General features: G+C 36.3%; 1 protein-coding gene across 1 annotated transcript in view; it reads right to left on the bottom strand.

Moving 5' to 3' along the window:
- Positions 1 to 21,881, bottom strand: part of TPR (translocated promoter region, nuclear basket protein) — a 62,125-nt gene that overhangs the window by 9,679 nt on the left and 30,565 nt on the right. Inside the window, exons 31-46 of the mRNA XM_005690979.3 lie at positions 19,911 to 20,041; positions 18,892 to 19,102; positions 17,853 to 17,996; positions 17,299 to 17,497; positions 16,213 to 16,418; positions 15,977 to 16,038; positions 12,541 to 12,749; positions 11,189 to 11,461; positions 10,129 to 10,277; positions 9,387 to 9,470; positions 5,049 to 5,246; positions 4,144 to 4,275; positions 3,854 to 3,944; positions 2,193 to 2,377; positions 1,229 to 1,297; positions 1,022 to 1,116 (exon numbers count right to left, since the gene is read on the bottom strand). Of these exons, the coding sequence (XP_005691036.2) occupies positions 1,022 to 1,116; positions 1,229 to 1,297; positions 2,193 to 2,377; positions 3,854 to 3,944; positions 4,144 to 4,275; positions 5,049 to 5,246; positions 9,387 to 9,470; positions 10,129 to 10,277; positions 11,189 to 11,461; positions 12,541 to 12,749; positions 15,977 to 16,038; positions 16,213 to 16,418; positions 17,299 to 17,497; positions 17,853 to 17,996; positions 18,892 to 19,102; positions 19,911 to 20,041 (2,438 nt within the window). The remainder of the gene's footprint in view (positions 1 to 1,021; positions 1,117 to 1,228; positions 1,298 to 2,192; positions 2,378 to 3,853; positions 3,945 to 4,143; positions 4,276 to 5,048; positions 5,247 to 9,386; positions 9,471 to 10,128; positions 10,278 to 11,188; positions 11,462 to 12,540; positions 12,750 to 15,976; positions 16,039 to 16,212; positions 16,419 to 17,298; positions 17,498 to 17,852; positions 17,997 to 18,891; positions 19,103 to 19,910; positions 20,042 to 21,881) is intronic.

Genomic DNA, 21,881 nt, shown 5'->3' on the forward strand with positions numbered 1-21,881 from the left:
TTTCTTTGGGATTGGAATGAAAGCTGTACTTTTCCAGGCCTGTGGTGACTACTGAGATTTCTAAATTTGCTGGCATATTGAATGCAGCACTTTCACAGCATCATCTTTTAGGATTTGAAATAGCTCTACTGGAATTCCTTCACCTCCACTAGCTTTGTTCGTAGTGATGCTTCCTAAGGCCCTCTGGACTTCTCATCCTGGATGTCTGGCTCTAGGTGAGTGATCACAGAAGAATACACGGAACTATACAAAAAAAGATCTTAAAGACCCAATAACAATGGTGTGATCGTGGTCTCACAGTCTCACAGTTATGAAGATTAAAATACTGATTCATGGGAATGCTCAGTAAGCTTCAGGCATTTTTTTTTTCAAGACTCAATTTAATGCTGTCCCCATTAAGTCCTCTGATTCTTTTTCCTATGTGTTGATAAAAATCACTCCTTCATTTTTATAAACAAAGCTTCTTGCTCATTTTTCTATTCTAGAGTGTTAAGATTATCATTAGTTGTGCATAAGCTTAGCTTACACAACAGTATTATCCATTATGATGACTATAATTATTAACACTTTCACCAACATCTGACATAAAGCATTTACTATGTGCAGGTGATATTATATAAATATGGTAACATAAATTCATTTAATTCTAACAATTTATGAGGTAAGAAATACTGTGTTATTCTCATTAATAAAATGAAGATACTCAGGTACAGAGACTACACAGAACTTGATATAGTAAGTATGCAGTACAACTAGGTTTCAAAGCCAGGCATTCTAACTCTAAAGCCCATGCTCTTAACCACTGTTATACTGCCTTTAAATTTTAAATTCCTGATGGAAGCAACTGTATTTCATTCATTTCGATATGATTTTCTCAAACACTACATCCTCAACCCTTCTACTCTCAAGTGCTTAGTACCCAGCACAGAACTTAACAAATAATGTATCCATCAAATGTAATCAAGTTAAGAGGGAAAGAGTTTGATTAGTCACAAACTATGGTTCTATCTCATTAACTTACTGAATCGCTTCAGCAAATCCATCAGTACGATGTGGCACCACAAGAGTTGGGGTACTTGGAACTGTTCTATCTTCATCATCAAAAAAATGCTGCTGCTAAAAAAGACAGAAAACAAGTACTCAGCAGGCACGACAGGAACATCCGTATGGACAAGACAAATAACTGCTGAACAAATAAACCACTTTCACATGAGAGGGAGGTACTTGCCATGCCACCTATTCCTGGAGTCAGCTGAAGCCCACGTCCTACAGACTGCCTTCGAGTCATCTGAATTCTCTGTGTCAAGAAAGGAATTTCATTTAAGGAATCAGGCAATGAAAGAAACACCAAACGCTAACAGATACAGCTTATCAGGCTGGTAATAAATAACTGAAACGTTAGCAGATTAATGTAACCATTAGAACCTTTCTTAAACTGCTACTAATCTTGTACCAGTATTAAAGAAGTTTATTTTGTAAAGTGACATTTGCAGGATTCATAAACAATCCTCTAAGACTTCATATTTTAAGAGAATGAGAAAATTTATCTCCACCAGTGGTATTTCGGTGAAATCTACCCTTGACAGTGTTCAGTACACTACAAAGTAAGACTCAAGCTACATGATTAATAGATCCTTTGTACTTTTCCAGCTGTTTCTTCAAGAGCTGCTGATAGAGATGTCCAATCCTACTGCAAAGAGTGTCTCATGTAAAGGGTTGTGCACACTATCATGAACTTGAACAGTGGGTATTAATATGTGTGATTCCAAAAAATAAGAAGAAAAAAGATCTGTTAAGAACAGAAATTTCTTTTAAAAAGAACTCATGCACCTTGGAGACAGAAACCTTTAAAACAAATGAGTCAGCTGCTGAAATATATTTAATTAAAATCCAAGAAAAATTTCTTTTTTAACCTGTAGAAACAGCAGACCCTTATTTTCTCTGAGTATAATCATTTCAGCTTATACACAACTTTAGCAAGCCTTGCTTTTCCAAAGTCCACGTCTGTCATATTTCAGGGAAAATAATTCAGAGATTAGTTTCAGCTCAAAAATTTTATAAAAATGTACCAAAACATTAAAAAGTTCACTTAATTCCTGGGGAAAAACAAAGTAATAGCTAATGGAAAGAAAGGGAGAAAAAACCAACATTTTTCAAAATAAAATGTTCAGAACGACTAGTACTTTAAATACCTGAACTGGTGGTCCCAGCTCCTGAGGTGGAGCATGAATGGTCAGTCTTGGGGGAAGCGGGTGTGGTGGGCGTCTTGGTGACTGAGGGGCTCGGGGGGTCTGTCTTTCAGATGCTGATGATGGCTGCTGTTCTCTAGATATCTCCTGGGAAAAAGAGGACTCTGCAGTACCAGTATTTCCTTCGCCTATAGGAAAAGAGAAGTTTATTGTGAACTATTAAGTTTACAATAAGGTAACCTGGACAATCGCTAAAACTATAAATCTTACCACTATGAATGTTCACCTAATATTTTCATAAAAAAACAGTGAGGTGTGGCAGACCCAGAGATAACAGGTACGCAATTAACAGCTGTACTGCCTTAAGCAAGTTCCTTCTATTTCTTTGGCTGGTTCATGAAACAAAAATATAACTCACAAGAAACATTTTTCTGAAGATTTCAAATAATGGACAGAAAGCATTTAGCTTAACACAAGATAAACATTTTCACACTCAATACCTTTTAACACTTACCCTGGTTATATCACTTTGCCTCTTGATTTTCAGATTCTTCACTGGTACTTAAAACCTGGTAAGCTTATTCTAAGAATTTCCCCGACAAGTAATCAATGAGCATCTGTCATGTTTTGTATCGAGGAAAAAAGGCTATGAACACTCACGCTCACACGACTTAGCTTTCAGTGATACTATTAGGCAAAAACTTTCCCTCTATAACCCAATTATGTGACACAAAAAAGATATTTCTTAAATCCATAAATGCTTTAAAGATGTAAATTATTACAATTAATCTCCTTAGCTCCCTTAAAAAGCAATACTATTCTTCATTATATACTTCAATATTCATTCTCTTAAAAAATTTAAAAGTTGAAAAGACTGCCTGCCTTTCCTTAATTCAAATGAGAATACAATTTACATTTTTATACACAGGCCTCCACAAAAACTCATATATTCTGTTTTCCCACTAGTCTACATATATAAGGTTTTTAAAATTATATTACTACTGATTTTGGCTCAGTATTATGTTAAAACCAGAATATCAAAACCAGATGATCACAGAGTCTTCAAAAAACATTTAAAAATGATTCTAAAAGAAAACTATTTTCTATGGATTCTATACTTTACTGCCTATAATATTTTAGCTGATTGCCAGGACTGATCTTTTCAAGAATTAACAAAAGGCACGCTCTATTGATGAAAAAGTCTCTTATTCATTGGAAAACTGGACAATATTTTAAAACTGATACCCACCAATCTTGAAACATGCAGCTTGATTAGACTGACCTCTCCTGGTTGTGAACTGCTATTACTATTATTAGAAGTCCTTGATTTAATTTTACACTTATGAGCAGAAGCAACACATGGCATTTATAATACTTTATAGATGTAAAAAGTCTGAATCTCACAGTATTCCAATGAGGTAGAAAAAAATAGTATAATGACTACATTTAGATATAAACACAACACTTTTATGAGAATAATATGACAAAGCAGGAACAAGAGCCAATCTTTTCCTTCCCAGTTTACTAAGTTTTACTACCTATGTGATAATTAAGCATAATCTTAGTTTAGAAAATGTTAGCTAAAATATTGAATTAAGTAAAATATTAAGTGTTCAATTAAAAAGAGACAAAAACAACAAAAGGAAAACTAAACAGAATCTCACCACTGTTTTGAGAATCAGCTGCTCTCTGATTACTTTCACCTCCACCCATACTTTCTTCTGTTTCTGTACCTGGATCAGTCCCGTCACCACCCTGAAAACAAAATATGAATGCTAAATGCAAATAAATCAAGTGATTTTATCTTCAATAATTAACCAAACGACAATAGAAACAAACAGAAAATCCAAAGACATGAAAAGTTGTAGTGTTCTGAGAATACAGGACTTTTATACTCTTGGAAAGTAGCAAGCAAGTTCCTGAAGAAAATGACGGTCCAAACTGTAGCCGTTACCTCAGCATCATCAGCCTCGTATCCGTCATTGCCGTCTGCACTACCAGTGCCTTCGTTACTGTCCTCACCCTCATCTCCCATCCCTGTGTCGTCTTCATCATCATCGTCATCGTCTTCATCTTCTTCATAATCCTTGCAAAAAATCCCAAGTATAAATAAAGGTACAGGATATGGTATACATGTTCTACAGTATCTTGATACCATGATTAGAAATTTAAGTGACACCACATTGATGAGGATACAGGAGCTGTCCTGAAAGTTATATGAAATTCAGTCTTCAGTGGCATCAAGAAGCAAAACTGTGATGCTTACTGGAATTAGTACTGTTAATGGTCAACTCCGAGTTCCAACAGTCCGTATGAGATCAATTTAAAGATAAAAACTTCTAGGTTTCAAATGACTGTCAAGTGGTCCACTATGATTCTAAATTTAAAATGTGGCATTGAATGAGAAAATAGTGACATTGTACTATGAGCTTTAAATACCTAACTTGATTAATAAAAGAATCAAAAAAGGAGAAGGTGTCGATACTGAACTAACACCCAAAACAAAATGCAAAGTTTCACTTAAAAAATAATTATCTTCACACTTCAATTTCTTTTGAAAAGAACTATGAGGGTTCCACAAAATAAAAAACAATCCTTTTATTTTCAGAACCATAGTGCTTACAGTTAAATCTAGTCACTTATCAGTGAGATTTAAGATTAATTAATCTAACAAATCCTAAAGGACTTAGTAATCATTAAAACAAATGAGATTTTCCATCACTTGCTCCATGCAAATTTCACTACCAAATGTTAAGTTCAGAACTAATCAGGATAAAAGAAAAGCAAAACAATTTACTTAAAGTGACAGGGAATCAGAATTTCAGTTTAAAACAATAAATGATTTCAAATCAAATTCACCTCATGTTCCCCATCATTTTCATCCTCCTCCTCCTCTTCATCATCACTGTCAATTACAATGACATCATCTCCTTTGCCCTGACCATCTTGGGATGAAGCTGTTTGTTGATCTGACTGAAGAGGCCCAAGGTCTATTTGTAGAGATTGAGAGGTTTCTTCACTGTCTTCCATTGGTGTATAATCTCCCTGGGTGACTCCCTTTAAAAGTAAAAAAAATAAATGAATAAATAATAGTCAATTATACTTAAAACTATCAGTGACATACTGTAGATATAAGTAAAGGCTAAAGAATACTAATGGGCTATGAGAATTTTATTTTAAAAAATGTTTTCAAAAGCAGAATTAATTAAAAATAAATGTTTTGGGTCTCTTTACTATCTAAATATAGAAAAATTATTCTAAATCCAACTTGTAATACTTTAATAAAAAAGACAGACCACACACACACACACACACACACACACACACACACACACAGACACGTGTATGTGTCAAAGGTACCAGGGTGGTACTGTAGATGAATGTTGTCCATCAGAAATTTAATGTGAGCCACAATACATTTCACATGTATAATTTATAGTTTTTTAGCAGTCACATAAAAAAAGTGAAATCAATTTTTAATAACAATCTTAATATAACCAAAAATCATTTCAGCATGGAATCAATGTAAGAATTATTCATCTTATCTTTTAAAATTTGTAATTCATCTACAAAATCCAATGTATATTTCATATTTAAGAATATCTCACTTTGGGCTTGTTGCATTTCAAGTGCTCAACAGCCAACACAGTGAGTTAACAGTGCAAACCAAAGCCTGATAAAGAATATCCATGGAACTGCAACATATAATAAAAAAAAGATAAAAAATGTTCCCCAAACCAGAAACCATCTGTAAAACACACTAAATAAGACAAACTATTACAACTATCTTTTTACAAACACTTCTCCCCCTTTCTAAACACCCTGTCTTAAGTCTTCAAACCACATTAAAGATATACCAGTATTTCCTTACTCTAAAAATTTCATATTTTTAGCTACTGAAATAAACCATAATTTATTTTTGATATTTCTTACAAAAAACTGTTTACTTTTTAGTTCAGTACTCAGCGAAATCTGTTTTTTTTGGCGGGGGGGAAGGGGGGCTGTGGCACGTGGCATGTGGAACCTTAGTTCTCTGACCAGGGATAGAATCCACACCCTCTACAGTAGAAGCACAGAGCATTAACCACTGAATCACCAGGGAGTTCCAAAATCTTCTGGTATACAAGGCAGAAACAATGCCTTATGAACTAAATCATTCATAAAGATTATGTTTACTGTAATGGAAAAAATGAGTAAGTCATGGTATAATTAAAAATGTAACTCAAACTGACATGCTTATTTCAAGAAAAACAACACTTACAAAGAACATCTGCTTCACTGTCAGAAAATTAGAAAAATGAACTGCCACATATTCACACAGAGTAGACAGCGCTAGAAGGCAGAATGCAGTCCAATGGCACTTCTGAGTCACAGACAATTTTGTCAATCTCAAAAGTAAATGCTTTGTACAAAATATTTTAGTATAATTTAACCAAGTCTGGCAATAACACCAAAATTCACATCTTATTTCAAAATTGTTATGCTCTTCAGGTACAACCCTCTCTGAGAGATACATGAAACTGATGCCATTTATTCATCCTGGAGGTTTAATTTTCTGTTTATAGTCAAGGAAATCTGAAAAAATTACATTAGAAAATTAAGGCATCTATGAAACTGGTGCACAATTGCACTCATCCCACATACTAGTAAAGTGATGCTCAAAATTCTCCAAGCCAGGCTTCAACAATACGTGAACTGTGAACTTCCAGATGTTCAAGCTGGTTTTCGAAAAGGCAGAGGAACAAGAGATCAAATTGCCAACATCCGCTGGATCATGGAAAAAGCAAGAGAGTTCCAGAAAAACATCTATTTCTGCTTTATTGACTATTCCAAAGCCTTTGACTGTGTGGATCACAATAAACTGTGGAAAATTCTTCAAGAGATGGGAATACCAGACCACCTGACCTGCCTCTTGAGAAATCTATATGCAGGTCAGGAAGCAACAGTCAGAACTGGACATGGAACAACAGACTGGTTCCAAATAGGAAAAGGAGTACGTCAAGGCTGTATATTGTCACCCTGCTTATTTAACTTCTATGCAGAGTACATCATGAGAAACTCTGGACTGGAAGAAACAGAAGCAGGAATCAAGACTGCCGGGAGAAATATCAATAACCTCAGATATGCAGATGACATCACCCTTATGGCAGAACGTGAAGAGGAACTAAAAAGCCTCTTGATGAAAGTGAAAGAGGAGAGTGAAAAAGTTGGCTTCAAGCTCAACATTCAGAAAACGAAGATCATGGCATCTGGTCCCATCACTTCATGGGAAATAGATGGGCAAACAGTGGAAACAGTGTCAGACTTTATTTCTAGGGGCTCCAAAATCACTGCAGATGGTGATTGCAGCCATGAAATTAAAAGACGCTTACTCCTTGGAAGAAGAGTTGTGACCAACCTAGACAGCATATTCAAAAGCAGAAACATTACTTTGCCGACTAAGGTCCGTCTAGTCAAGGCTATGGTTTTTCCAGTGGTCATGTGTGGATGTGAAAGTTGGACTGTGAAGAAGGCTGAGAGCCGAAGAACTGATGCTTTTGAACTGTGGTGTTGGAGAAGACTCTTGAGAGTCCCTTGGACTGCAAGGAGATCCAACCAGTCCATTCTGAAGGAGATCAGCCCTGGGATTTCTTTGGAAGGACTGATGGTAAAGCTGAAACTCCAGTACTTTGGCTACCTCATGCGAAGAGTTGACTCAGTGGAAAAGACCCTGATGCTGGGAGGGACTGGGGGCAGGAGGAGAAGGGGACGACAGAGGATGAGATGGCTGGATGGCATCATTGACTCGACGGACGTGAGTCTGAGTGAACTCCGGGAGTTGGTGATGGACAGGGAGGGCTGGCGTGCTGCGATTCATGGGGTCGCAGAGTCGGACATGACTGAGCAACTGAACTGAACTGAACTGACTGAAACTAGTATTTACCTGCAATCTGTGGTTACTTGTGATTAGCCTGAAACAATTTCTTTATTTTATACAGATAAAATAATTTTAGAATAAAGTGATCCTAAAACTTTACCCAGAGAGAAAGTATTGTTTCAAGCTTAACAAGACAAATGAAAAACAGACAATCTGAGATTAAATTCTAGCTCCAACGCTATGAGAACTTGGGTACATGACTCAGCTAGGCATTGATTTCTTCACCTATAAAACAGGGTTGTGACCAGATCTATTATGAGGATTAAATTATTTAATAAATGCAAATATTTTAACTACACTTGGCATATAATAATGAAATATGTTAACTAATGTTATAACATTACAAATAAATTACTACAAATTGACTTCCCAGGTGGTACAGTGGTAAAGAATCTGCCTGTTGATGCAGGAGTTGCCAGAGTCAAAGGTGTGATCCCTAGGTTGGGAAGATCCCCTGCAGAGGGAAATGGTAACCCACTCCAGTATTCTTGCCTGGAAAATTCCATGGACAAAGGAGCCTTGGAGGCTACAGTCCATGGGGTTGAAAAAGAGTCGAATACTACTGAGCAACTGAGTACATGCACATGCGTGCACACATGCTATAAATTATGAATTCTCAATTTATAGGGCAGAGGAACGGGAGAAAAGTATTAATCTGAGTGCCTTATATATGGCAGGTACTATTTTAGGTACTCTACAAGACTATTTTAGGTATTCCAACAGATGAGAAAATTGAAGCTTAAAGAGAATTAACATCTCGCTTATAGTCATACAGCTTCTAAGTGGTAAAGTAATGAACAAAAGCTAGAGTTTGTATCTTCAGAGTCTATGCATTTCCACTCGTCAGGCTGTTTCTGGAGAAGCCTCAATGAGAGTTAAAAAGATGAAGATGTATACAAATGCATTTCCTTTCAGTTAATTCAGTAAGGGAGGCAACAGAGGGGAGCAACAGAGGACCAATAAATGAGCACTATGGATAAATGCAAGACTCAACCAGCTCGTCCTTTCAAATAAATAAGAGTGGATAATCTTTACTTGTGACAAACTCTTAGCTTAGAAAGTTTGTGCCTTCTATAAAGAAACATATTTCTTTAATAAAATGTAGCAGGCAGGTATAATCAGAAGTAAAACAAAGTAGAAATTGTATTGGCAATTCTAATATTTTGTTAAATATAAAAGAAGCATATTGAAAACAGAAGTCCAAAGAATATTTCAATTTGTCAAAGCTCATTTCATTCAAGCAATCATTTGTTAACTTTATTTTCAGTATTTTTACTTACTTCTCCAATGGAATCTTGAGAATCCTGGGTGTATACTTGAGTCTCTACCTCTCCATCAGTACTTTCTTCTGCCATAACTTCTTCCTGAATCAGGACATATAAATGTGTGTGAATCATATCAACTCACTAGATGAAGCAACACCTGTTCAGCTAGGTTTCCCGATAAAATAAAACTCAAATCTGTAATTTTATGAAACAATACATCAGAAATGTTCACTTATATTTACTTATGAAAATATAACCAATCACATTCTTCTTTGGTATATACAAAATAAGGTTAATGAACATTAACTAACTACATGCCAGTGAAATGAATTTAGTAGTCTCAATGCTTGCAAGAGAACAATTCATTACAACTTATCCTAAACAAAAGAAAATGAAGGAAAACCATTTTGGTCAACTAGAGGGTAAAAATGGCAGATACCAGTTTAAAACACCCATGAGACTATAAACTTATTCTTTGAATTAAAAAAAAAACTGAAACGGAATTCATTCTATGTTTCTATAACTGTGATTTTAAAATGGAAATTGGAAATTCAATAAAACATATGAAAAGAATATAGAACAGTACTGGCAATGTTACATAATACTACCAGGGCTGTCAGTGGAAACACTGTTACTAACAGCAGTATTTTCTGGATTTTGACCCCTAAAACCTCCATTCACTTAAAAATGTTGTAACTGAAAGAGTATCTTGTTTCTATTGGTAGAAGTAAAAATAAACAGAAAGACCTTTACATACCTCAGTTCCTACAGGTGTAACACTTTTCAGCTTCTTTGGAAGAGGCATTTCCACTGTATCATCAGAGATCTGGTCTGATGTTTCTATGGTGCTGTCTTCTTCCTCTTCACGTGTACGCTTTGGCAAAGAAGAACTTGGGGTAGCTGAAACTGTGAAATTATGTAATTTAAATCTTGAATTACAGCATAACAGCTCAATTTAAAGTTAATCTGAAAACATCTTGATCATTTAACTAAAAAACAAAAACCACAGCAAACATTTATTTGGACAGAACAACAAAATCTGTTCCTGCCACTTTATGTGTAAACAAAGAGAAATTTTTTTTGTCTTTGTAAACGAAGACAAATTTATGTTCTGAATCAATGGTTTCATACTATCAACCAAACCTTTGGTTAATAAAGCCAATCAACATTTACAGTAATACATCTAAATCACTGTGACTGTATTACTATAGAATTGCTACTCATAAAGGTTATATAGGGCCTTCTTATAATTTATAAATCTCAAGACTCCTTGGAAAAATAAAAACTTCCTTATATGTTTAAGATTTGATAATTCTTACATGATCTTTTTTTAGGTATCTTTTAGTTCTCAGGACTTGTACTGAGTTACAGCTGACCCTTGAACAACTTAGGGGAGAGGGGCACTGTCCTTCCAAATTTGCCATTCTTTGTATCTGCAGATCCAAGTAACTGAGGATGTGTAGTTGCTATGGTGTTCTGAAACACCACACTACTGAAAAAGTCCACATATAAGTGGACCATGCAGTTCAAATCTGTGTTGTTCAAGGGCCAGCTGTACATATAACATGTTATGGGTTGTACCACATTTAAAATCAGTGATGAAATAATTGGAAAGGAAGAAAGATCTTAATGACAAAAATCGGTGACCTAAATTAGAATTCAGCAGTAAACATAAAATAAGATGTTAGGAATACAGTCATCTCCTTTAATACCCGACAGAAAACAAGTATGTACAAAGAATATTCAGGATATATAATATACTCAAGAAACTGTAAATGCACAAGTCTACTCTAACTTCATTTTAAAATTAATCTTACCAGTGCCAAATACTGCTGTGGAAGTAGAAGGCCGCTCAACTGGCGAACTCTGAACCACCTCCACTATGTTTGGGGATAGTTCTTGATTTGTAGGCTCAATCTGAGGATGACTCTGTTGAGTAGGCTGCACAAAAGCCGTAGCCTGTGTTTGCTGCTGAACAGTTAAAATGGGCTGAGGGATAGAAGGCTGGACATTAGGACTGGTAGAACGGACAGATCCACTCGTGCTTCCGAAAACTGGAACATGCTCCACAGGCCCTTCTGACTGCATAGCTGAAAAACAATTATAGCATCCAATGCATTAAGGTTTCTGTTCTTACCAAAGCTGGGATTACCCTTCCCTATTCTGTTACAGGTGACACTGTGCACAGCTATTTGTGTACAGACCTCTCATCACTCATTAGATAAAAACACTGAGGGTAAAAGAAATGTATTATGCATCTTTGTATTGCCTGTGTGAGAGATAAGGTAGTGTGCAGTAAATTGCTGGCTGAATTAAATAAGTAAATACCTGAAACTGTTTTTGCATCCATTGTTCTTTTTAAATGAAGACCAAATAAGATGATACAAAGAGACTTAAGTATCATTTTGCTTTCAATTGATATAAAATAACCATTAAGTTTAACTGGTAATATATCTCATAATCATTTTACTGAATGTAGTTCAAATGAAATATTCTGTCCTTTCATAGCACATATAATTTTATATATTTTTAAACACAAATAATTTACTGAATTCTAAAATTTGTTAAGAACCTATGGGAATTGTATTTAGTAAAGTTTTACTGACACCTATCTTGAGATTAGGTAAAGGAATTAAAACAATGAAAAACAAAACTCCTATGCTTGAGAAGCTCAATCAAGTGGAATTAAAAAAAAAAATTCAACTGAATAAAATGTGGTTGTGTAAGTGCTGTAATGACTAAGAAAGTGACATGGGAACAAAGTGGAGAAAAAAATGAAAAGATCAGATAGCTTTAGTGAAGAAGTGATGTTTAGGATGAATCACTGATTTAATATGGTTTTCCAAAGTGGATTTCATATCATCTTTCTTAGCCAACAGAGGTGAAAAACATGGTCCTGAAAAAGATGACATATATTTATAAGGCTGTATTTCCCTCTTTCTTTAGCTTGAAAACAAAACAAAGCAAAAATGATGGAGGGAGGAAATATGCTATGTTAACAAGTAACCCAGGAGGCACACACCTGAAAATACTAACTGCCCACTTTTACTATGGCGTCTGATGTTAGCTTTAGTGGGAAGTCTCATTTATCCTTGGAATTACACTCATCTTCTCATAATAAATCTAAGAAAACTGTCGGTTCAATCAGATCTGCTATTATTTTACTTACCTTCCTGTGATTCCACTTGTGTAGTGGGCATCACTGTGGCTGTTGGGGTAGTAGTAGGATTTGTAACAGTTGCAGGTGTAACCATTGGGCGGATACTAGCTCGAGGTGTTGACTTATTCCCAGCCATAGCTGCAGCTGTCACTTTACTTGGCGTAGACACAACAGGGGTTGGCTTGATATTGGCTGTTGGTGGGTCTGACATGCTGGCACTTATGGAAAGAAAAATGTGAAAATAATAATTCACAAAAATACAAACATTCCTTATAAAGTACAAATACTCCATCAAAAGTAAAGCACATATGCTTACTGAAGTGAATGTCCAGTAATTATTACCTTAATACACTACTGTGGGCAGGAATCCCTTAAAAGAAATGGAGTAACCATCATGGTCAACAAGAGTCCGAAATGCAGTACTTGGTTCGTATCCAAGGCAAACTATTCAATATCACAGTATTCCAAGTCTATGCCCCAACCAGTAACGCTGAAGAAGCTGAAGTTGAACGGTTCTATGAAGACCTACAAGACCTTTTAGAACTAACACCCAAAAAAGATGTCCTTTTCATTACAGGGGACTGGAATGCGAAGTATAGGAAATTAAGAAACACCTGGGGTAACAGGCAAAATTGGCCTTGGAATATGGAATGAAGCAGGGCAAAGACTAGAGTTTTACCGAGAGAACGCATTGGTCATAGCAAACACCCTCTTCCAACAACAAAGGAGAAGACTACACATGGACATCAGCAGATGGTCAACACCGAAATCAGACTGATTATATTCTTTGCAGCCAAAGATGGAGAAACTCTATACAGTCAGCAAAAACAAGATCAGGAGCGGACTGTGGCTCAGATCATGAACTCCTTATTGCCAAATTCAGACTTAAATTGAAGAAAGCAGGGAAAACCACTAGACCATCCAGATATGACCGAAATCAAATTCCTTATGATTATAAGGAAGTGAGAAATAGATTTAAGGGACAAGATCTGATAGATAGAGTGCCTGATGAACTATGGACGAGGGTTCCTGACATTGTACATGAAACAGGGATCAAGACCATCACCATGGAAAAGAAATGCAAAAAAGCAAAATGGCTGTCTGGGGAGCCTTACAAGTAGCTGTGAAAAGAAGAGAAGTGAAAAGCGAAGGAGAAAAGGAAAGATATAAGCATCTGAATGTAGAGTTCCAAAGAATAGCAAGGAGAGATAAGAGAGTCTTCCTCAGTGATCAATGCAAAGAAATAGAGGAAAACAACAGAATGGGAAAGACTAGAGATCTCATCAAAAAAATCAGAGGTACCAAGGGAACATTTCATGCAAAGATGGGCTCGATAAAGGACAGAAATGGTATGGACCTAACAGAAGCAGAAGATATTAAGAAGAGGTGGCCAGAATACACAGGAAATCTACAAAAAAGATCTTCACGACCCAGATAATCACGATGGTGTGGTCACTCACCTAGATCCAGACATCCTGGAATGTGAAGTCAAGTGGGCCTTAGAAAGCATCACTACGAACGAAGCTAGAGGAGGTGATGGAATTCCAGTTGAGCTATTTCAAATCCTGGAAGATGATGCTGTGAAAGTGCTGCACTCAATATGTCAGCAAATCTGGAAAACTCAGCAGTGGCCACAGGACTGGAAAAGGTCAGTTTTCATTCCAACCCCAAAGAAAGGCAATGCCAAAGAATGCTCAAAGTACTGCACAATTGCACTCATCTCACATGCTAGTAAAGTAATGCTCAAAATTCTCCAAGCCAGGCTTCAGCAATACGTGAACCATGAACTTCCAGATGTTCAAGCTGGTTTTCGAAAAGGCAGAGGAACCAGAGATCAAATTGCCAACATCCGCTGGATCATGGAAAAAGCAAGAGAGTTCCAGAAAAACATCTATCTCTGCTTTATTGACTATGCCAAAGCCTTTGACTATAGGGATCACAATAAACTGTGGAAAATTCTTCAAGAGATGGGAATACCAAACCACCTGACCTGCCTCTTGAGAAACCTATATGCAGGTCAGGAAGCAACAGTCAGAACTGGACATGGAACAACAGACTGGTTCCAAATAGGAAAAGGAGTACGTCAAGGCTGTATATTGTCACCCTGCTTATTTAACTTCTATGCAGAGTACATCATGAGAAACACTGGGCTGGAAGAAGCGCAAGCTGGAATCAAGATTGCTGGGAGAAATATCAATAACCTCAGATATGCAGATGATACCACCCTTATGGCAGAAAGTGAAGAGGAACTGAAATGCCTCTTGATGAAAGTGAAAGAGGAGAGTGAAAAAGTTGGCTTCAAGCTCAACATTCAGAAAACGAAGATCATGGCATCCGGTCCCATCACTTCATGGGAAATAGATGGGCAAACAGTGGAAACAGTGTCAGACATTATTTCTGGGGGCTCCAAAATCACTGCAGATGGTGACTGCAGCCATGAAATTAAAAGAAGCGTACTCCTTGGAAGAAAAGTTGTGACCAACCTAGATAGCATATTCAAAAGCAGAAACATTACTTTGCCAACAATGGTCTGTCTAGTCAAGGCTATGGTTTTTCCAGTGGTCATGTATGGATGTGAAAGCTGGACTGTGAAGAAAGCTGAGAGCCGAAGAATTGATGCTTTTGAACTGTGGTGTTGGAGAAGACTCTTGAGAGTCCCTTGGACTGCAAGGAGATCCAACCAGTCCATCCTAAAGGAAATTAGTCCTGGGTGTTCTTTGGAAGGACTGATGGTAAAGCTGAAACGCTAGTACTTTGGCCACCTCACGTGAAGAGTTGACTCATTGGAAAAGACCCTGATGCTGGGAGGGATTGGGGGCAGGAGGAGAAGGGGACGACAGAGGATTAGATGGCTGGATGGCATCACTGACTCAATGGACATGAGTTTGGGTGAACTCCCGGAGTTGGTGATAGACAGCGAGGCCTGGTGTGCTGCAGTTCATGGGGTGCAGAGTAGGACACGACTGAGCAACTGAACTGAACTGAATACACACTCAAACCTTATTAACTGTTTTCCTAACACTGCTTTGAGTAGATTTTTGGCAGATTAGGAAAAAAATTAGGCAGTAAATACTATTGTTCAGTCGCTCAGTCATGTCAGACTGTTTGTGACCCCATGGACTGTAGAACGCCAGGGTTACTTAAAGACAGTAAGTACAATTTTATATTTTTTGTTCACTAAATATTACGAAACTCTTATTGAAGAAGTTCTGAAGTTAAGCATTTCTAGTTAAGTATCTAGAAATACTCTACAGTGGTGCCTTCTGACAAGCAGAACATATTAACTGTTGATTACTGAACCTGTCTCACCTCAGCCTCTTGCTCTTCAACTATATAATTTTATAACGCAAACTTTTTTCTCCCCAAAGATGACTAGGTCCTCCCTGTATTTTAAAAGAAAAGCAGGAAACAGACTATAAACAGACTGTCAAAGAACAAAACTCACATTCCTCTTTCACCAGAAGCTGGAGTTGTTTTCAACGTGATCTGTCTCTGCTGTTCTGGGACCTAGAGAAAGAAAACTACGGATTATTGTGCCAGACCTACAAGAGTCCACCCAACAATGCCATCAAAATTTTTTATTGTTAATTCTCTCTGACAGGCTCCTAAATCACTAGACATCTTCAAGCAAAATGTACAGAGAAAAAATGATTTGCCATTTAAACAGAACTGACTGATTACCTTATTGGTAGGTTCCTGAGGCTCGTCTCTTTGCTCAAGATGTCTTTCTTGATGCTCCCTGAGTTCTCTCTCCAAGCGACTAATTCGACCTTCGTACTGGGACTTAAGAGCAGTCATACGAACATCCAGTTCATCTTTCTGCTGATCTAAGGCTCCATTCCTTTGTTTAAGCTCTTCATTTTCTTTAGTTAGCTGATCTTTTACACCTAAAGTAACCACATCGTTATATTAATATCATAATCAAACAGTGGAAACAAAAAATATTTATGTACTTGATAAGTACTCAAAGGCTGTACTGGACTCTATTCCTGAACTTTAGCATCTACAATAATTCTGGTATACTCTACATTTCAATAAGGAAGGTTTTATACATGTATTTATTACTCCAATATAAAATATACTCCAAAATAAAAAAAAACTCAGCTTTTCCTAACTAAGATCTCAAAAAAGATAAAGGATCTACCATAAACTAGTCAGCAGGAGCTCTTTTACATGGACTTTAAATATTTTTAATATATTAGACTATAAAATTTTCATTTCATATAATTTACAGCAAAAGGTACTCTAGGATAATTAAGAAACTTGTTTTTTAAAAATGAAGTTGCCAGGGACACTATCTTAGAGATCCATTTAAAAAACTGCTAATAATAAAATTCAACCTGCTTGGCATTTTATTTACCTACTACCAGACTGGTAAGCAAGGTGCAGTAAGGCCCTGAGTGTTGTAGCACTGGGATCCTCATACAGCTGACATGATGTTCTCCCTGAAGGGCTAATGGGGCCCTCCATGAGTGAGGTACAGAAAACTCATTGAGAATGCTGCCTAGAATTTACAGAAGGCCTCTGGACAGTATACTATGGACCCAAAGGGTTACCATCAGAAGGCAGTAATAGTTACACACTAAAGCAGAAGAACAGCTGTACTCCCTATCTACTATCAGTTAACAATTAAGAAAGACATCATAAATTAAGGATATCAGAAGTCACTTGGCAGTATTTACTTTTCTTTCCCATTTAATTGTAAGCCTGTATCAAATAACCAACTTTCACCATCAAATTCGAATCATAAAGCATATAGAAACTTACCAGCTAAATGTGCAATTTTTGATTTTGCTGCTACAATGGCCTTTCTTGTTTTTTCTTCCTTTTCAGTTATCTGCTGTCGGAGTTGCTCTTCCTGTGTGGTTCTATCTTGAAGGTCCTGACGAAGTCGTGCAAGTTCAGACTGAAGCTCCAGAGTCTGTTCCTGAAGACTTCTTGCTTCTATCTCTTTCTCAGATAAAGTCTTTTTTAAAGCAAGACAAAGTATTAACCATGTAATTTAGCCAAATCAATATAACTACATCCCCTATAGAGTTAAAGCATAAAACTTATTAATTTGTTTAGATTAAATGAAAGTATAAATATAAAACGGTAATCAAGTGAGTGGGCACTTGCAAGATGATTAGGTATTATCTGCATACATAAGTCATTCAAAGAAAAATTACGTTTCCGTAAAATAAGAGAAAGTATCAGTGTTTAACACATTTTTCTTTTTTCAAAATTCCTTTATGACTGAATTATATTCCACTGTATTTTTCCAGCTTTCCAACAAGGAAACAATTAGGAACATACACCTTTCACTTCTCTTCCGCTCATACCTTCTGCAGGTTCTCCACTTGATTCTCAAGTGACTTTGACTTGGTTTCAGCTTGGCTTAGCGTCTCTTTGAGCTCCTGCATTTCCTGGACTGAGACGTGCTGTTCCTGATGGTCTCCAGAAGACTGAGCTGAGGTCTCCATGACCTAAGATGACAAACAGTAATAATACACTTGCACATTTATATTCAGTAATTCTGCAAATTCATCTAAGAAGATAGTAAGTATATAAAGAAACTTACCTTTAAGGGTATTCATAAATAAATCTTATATAAAACAACTTTAATGTCCAAGAGTAAGCTATTAGTTAAATAGGTTAGGGCTTTCCATACTACTGGGTATTAACCAGCTAATCAAAGTGATTATGCACTGTTTAACACAGAATTATCCAGAAAAACAAACCACTCATATGTAAAGGAAAGCATATTAAAGTATTAATAGTGGTTAACTGAGGGCTAAGAATTTTGAAATTTTTTCTTCATATATTTTCTAGTCTAACAAGTGCTAAATACACAATCAAGTCAATATACAAGTTCTTTACCACTGGTAATCAAAAATAAAAATCAAGTCTAAAGTAAAACAAAGATTTAAAAATTCTTTTTGATAGATGGTTAACACAAAATACTTATTTAAAATAACAACCTGATCAATTACAAGAAACTAGCACTTTTTGATAAATATCATTTTAATCAGCTAAATGAGTTCTTTAATGAGTTACAAGAAAATAGTTTTGAAAAGAACAATATTTGAAATTGGGAAACTAAATAAAAATGCGTAGCATTTACTATTATTTCTTTATGAATTTATGGTTCATTTTAGGACATACTAAAGACCTAATCTTAAACTAAATAAAATATCACATATAAGATTAAAAACCAATAACTAAATATTATGAATAAGGTTTTTATAAGACTCATCCAAATATGCATATCCATATATCTAAATATACATAAAACTGTATAAATTATGTAGACCAAAACTATATATATCAAAAAATCATATATATAAAGAATATATAAAAAGAAAACCACTTCAGAAATACCTTATCTTGTTGTGCTTTAAGTTCTTCATATTGAGTCTTGTACCTACGTCCAATTTTCTTGACTTGAGTAATAGTTTTAACCTTTTCTTGAATATCAATTATTTTGGCATCTAACTCCTTCTGGATGTTTTCCTTTTCTGTTCTTACTTTATTTAAATCTTCCTTTAGACTCTGGATTAAGTTCTGGTTGTTAGTCAAAGATGCATTTGATCTAAGCAAAACAGATGGGATAAAGTAGAAAGACTAAATATTTGAGACTTTTCAAATTTTAAAACCTTTTAAGTTATATTTTTTGGAGAAGGCAATGGCACCCCACTCCAGTACTCTTGCCTGGAAAATCCTATGGATGGAGGAGCCTGGTAGGCTGCAGTCCATGGGGTTGTTAAAGTTATATTTTTATTGTGTTGCTTTAGTGTGTGTTTTATTTAGAAAATTCTAAGAAAAGCACATACACACACTTCAAAAGAGAATTCCTTAACTTATGAACTTGTGGTACTTTAGAAAAATGTGACTGACTTATTACATGCCATATATACCCATTTTAGAGATGAGGAAAACTGAGCTATAAGTAACATGCACACTTTTACTCTATATAGTACCCAGAGTTTAATCCACATCTGCCTGGTAGCAAAATCTAGAGGTTTTGTAGGCCACATACAGTATTTGCTGTGTGTTCCTCTTCTTTTTTATGACATTTAAAGAAAGTGTCGGAGAAGGCAATGGCACCCCACTCCAGTACTCTTGCCTGGAAAATCCCATGGACAGAGGAGCCTGGTGGGCTGAAGTCCATGGGGTCGCTAAGAGTCACACACGACTGAGCGACTTCACTTTCACTTTTCACTTTCATGCACTGGAGAAGGAAATGGCAACCCACTCCAGTGTTCTTGTCTGGAGAATCCCAGGGATGGGAGAGCCTGGTGGGCTGCCGTCTCTGGGGTCGCACAAAGTCGGACACGACTGAAGCAAACTTCTTTAAGATTGTCCAAGTTTTGCATACAATTTGAGATTAGTCCATATACCTTGCAATTTCAGCTTTAAGTCTTCCAATTTCTTCAGTCAATTGCTGAATACGCTTAGTGTGAACTTCCTTTTCAGAGAGCAGCTTACGATATTCTTCTGTATCTGGATCTTTCTGTTGACTCACTAGATGCTAGAATAGGAACAATGCATAATACAATTTTATGAAACTAATGTGCTATATTAAAATGTCAGAGTATCTAATTATGTTTACATTAGATGCTTGCATACATAGTGATCAATCATCAAATTATAAGAAAATAAAATCAAAGCTTTAGTTCCTTTGTTTAGCTAAGAGGTTTAGCCAAAATGAAAGGGGAAAACAAAGTAAATATCATCATTATTCATTATTTTTCACAGTTGCAAAGGAACATTTCAGAATAGTTACAACAGAGTCAAATAAAGGGATCCAAAGAATCTGTAAGCTTTTAATATTACATACCCAATTTTATTAAAGTGACATATATAGGGAAAAAAAGTTCATCATGCATTACAAACAAAACAAGAAAATGAAAATAATCCTACATGCAATTGATTCCATTAACCAGAAAAGAAGGCAGCATAATTTAACACGAATCTATCTAGGCTTGGGCAGATTATCCTTTCTGGATTTTTCAGACTCTTTGTGTGAATAAAAAAGCATGAAGGGGCTCTAAATTTTAAAATCCTATTCAGATATGAGTAGTTCTTTAGAGCATTTTCTAGGTGCTGGGTGAACTGCTTTATTTAATTTTTATAAAATGAATAGGGTGATTATGTCATTTACAAAATCAAGAAAAATTGTTTGAGAAAGACTAATGTCCTCATTTTCACAAAGCACATAGCTAGTATGAGGTAAGGCAGATTTCCAACTTCTTCTCTGAATACAGAGCTACAGCTTCTAATCACACTACGTGTGTGTATAGTATGTGAGGTTATATCAATAACCTCAGATATGCAGATGACACCACCCTCATGGCAGAAAGCGAAGAACTAAAAAGCCTCTTGATGAAAGTGAAAGAGGACAGTGAAAAAGTTGGCTTAAAACTCAACATTCAGAATACTAAGATCATGGCATCTGGTCCTATCATCTCATGGCTAATAGATGGGGAAACAATGGAAACAGTGACAGACTTTATTTTAGGGGCTCCAAAATCACTGCGGATGGTGACTGCAGCCATGAAATTAAAAGATGCTTGCTCCTTGGAAGAAAAGCTATGACCAACCTAGATAGCATATTAAAAAGCAGAGATATTACTTTGCCAACAAAGGTCTGTCTAGTCAAAGCTATGGTTTTTCCAGTAGTCATGTATGGATGTGAGAGTTGGACTATTAAAAAAGCTTAGCACCGAAGAATTGATGCTTTTGAACTGTGGTGTTGGAGAAGACTCTTGAGAGTTCCTTGGACAGTAGGGAGATCTAACCAGTCCATCCAAAAGGAAATCGGTCCTGAATATTCACTGAAGGACTGATGCTGAAGCTGAAACTCTAATACTCTGGGAACCTGATGTGAAGAACTATCTCATTGAAAAAGACCCTGATGCTGGGATCGCAAAGAATCAGACACAACTGAGTGACTGAACTGAATCAATGTGTGGGTGCATTTTGTTGCTCAGTGGTGTCCGACTCATTGTGAACCCATGGACTGTAGCCTGCCAGGCTCCTCTGTCCAAGGGATTTTTCAGGTAAAAATACTGAAGTGGGTTGCCATTTCCTTCTCCAGGGGATCTTCCCAATCCAGGGATTGAACCCAGGTCTCCTGCACTGCAGGCAAATTCTTTATTGTCTGAGACACCAGGGAAGCCAAACATACTATGCTATATGGTTTTGTCTTCTTGCCCCCACCCCCCATAATATTGCAGTGAACAAGTCTTCTTAAAGTGCTTCAATGAATTATATAAATCCATTTCGCATGTACAAAAACATTTTAAAGACAAAGCAAAAGCCTAAATTTGGAATACAAATAGACAATTTAGCTTTTTTTAAAAATACAG

The sequence above is a fragment of the Capra hircus genome, chromosome 16 (genome assembly GCF_001704415.2).
Source record: "Capra hircus breed San Clemente chromosome 16, ASM170441v1, whole genome shotgun sequence".
NCBI lineage: Eukaryota > Metazoa > Chordata > Mammalia > Artiodactyla > Bovidae > Capra > Capra hircus.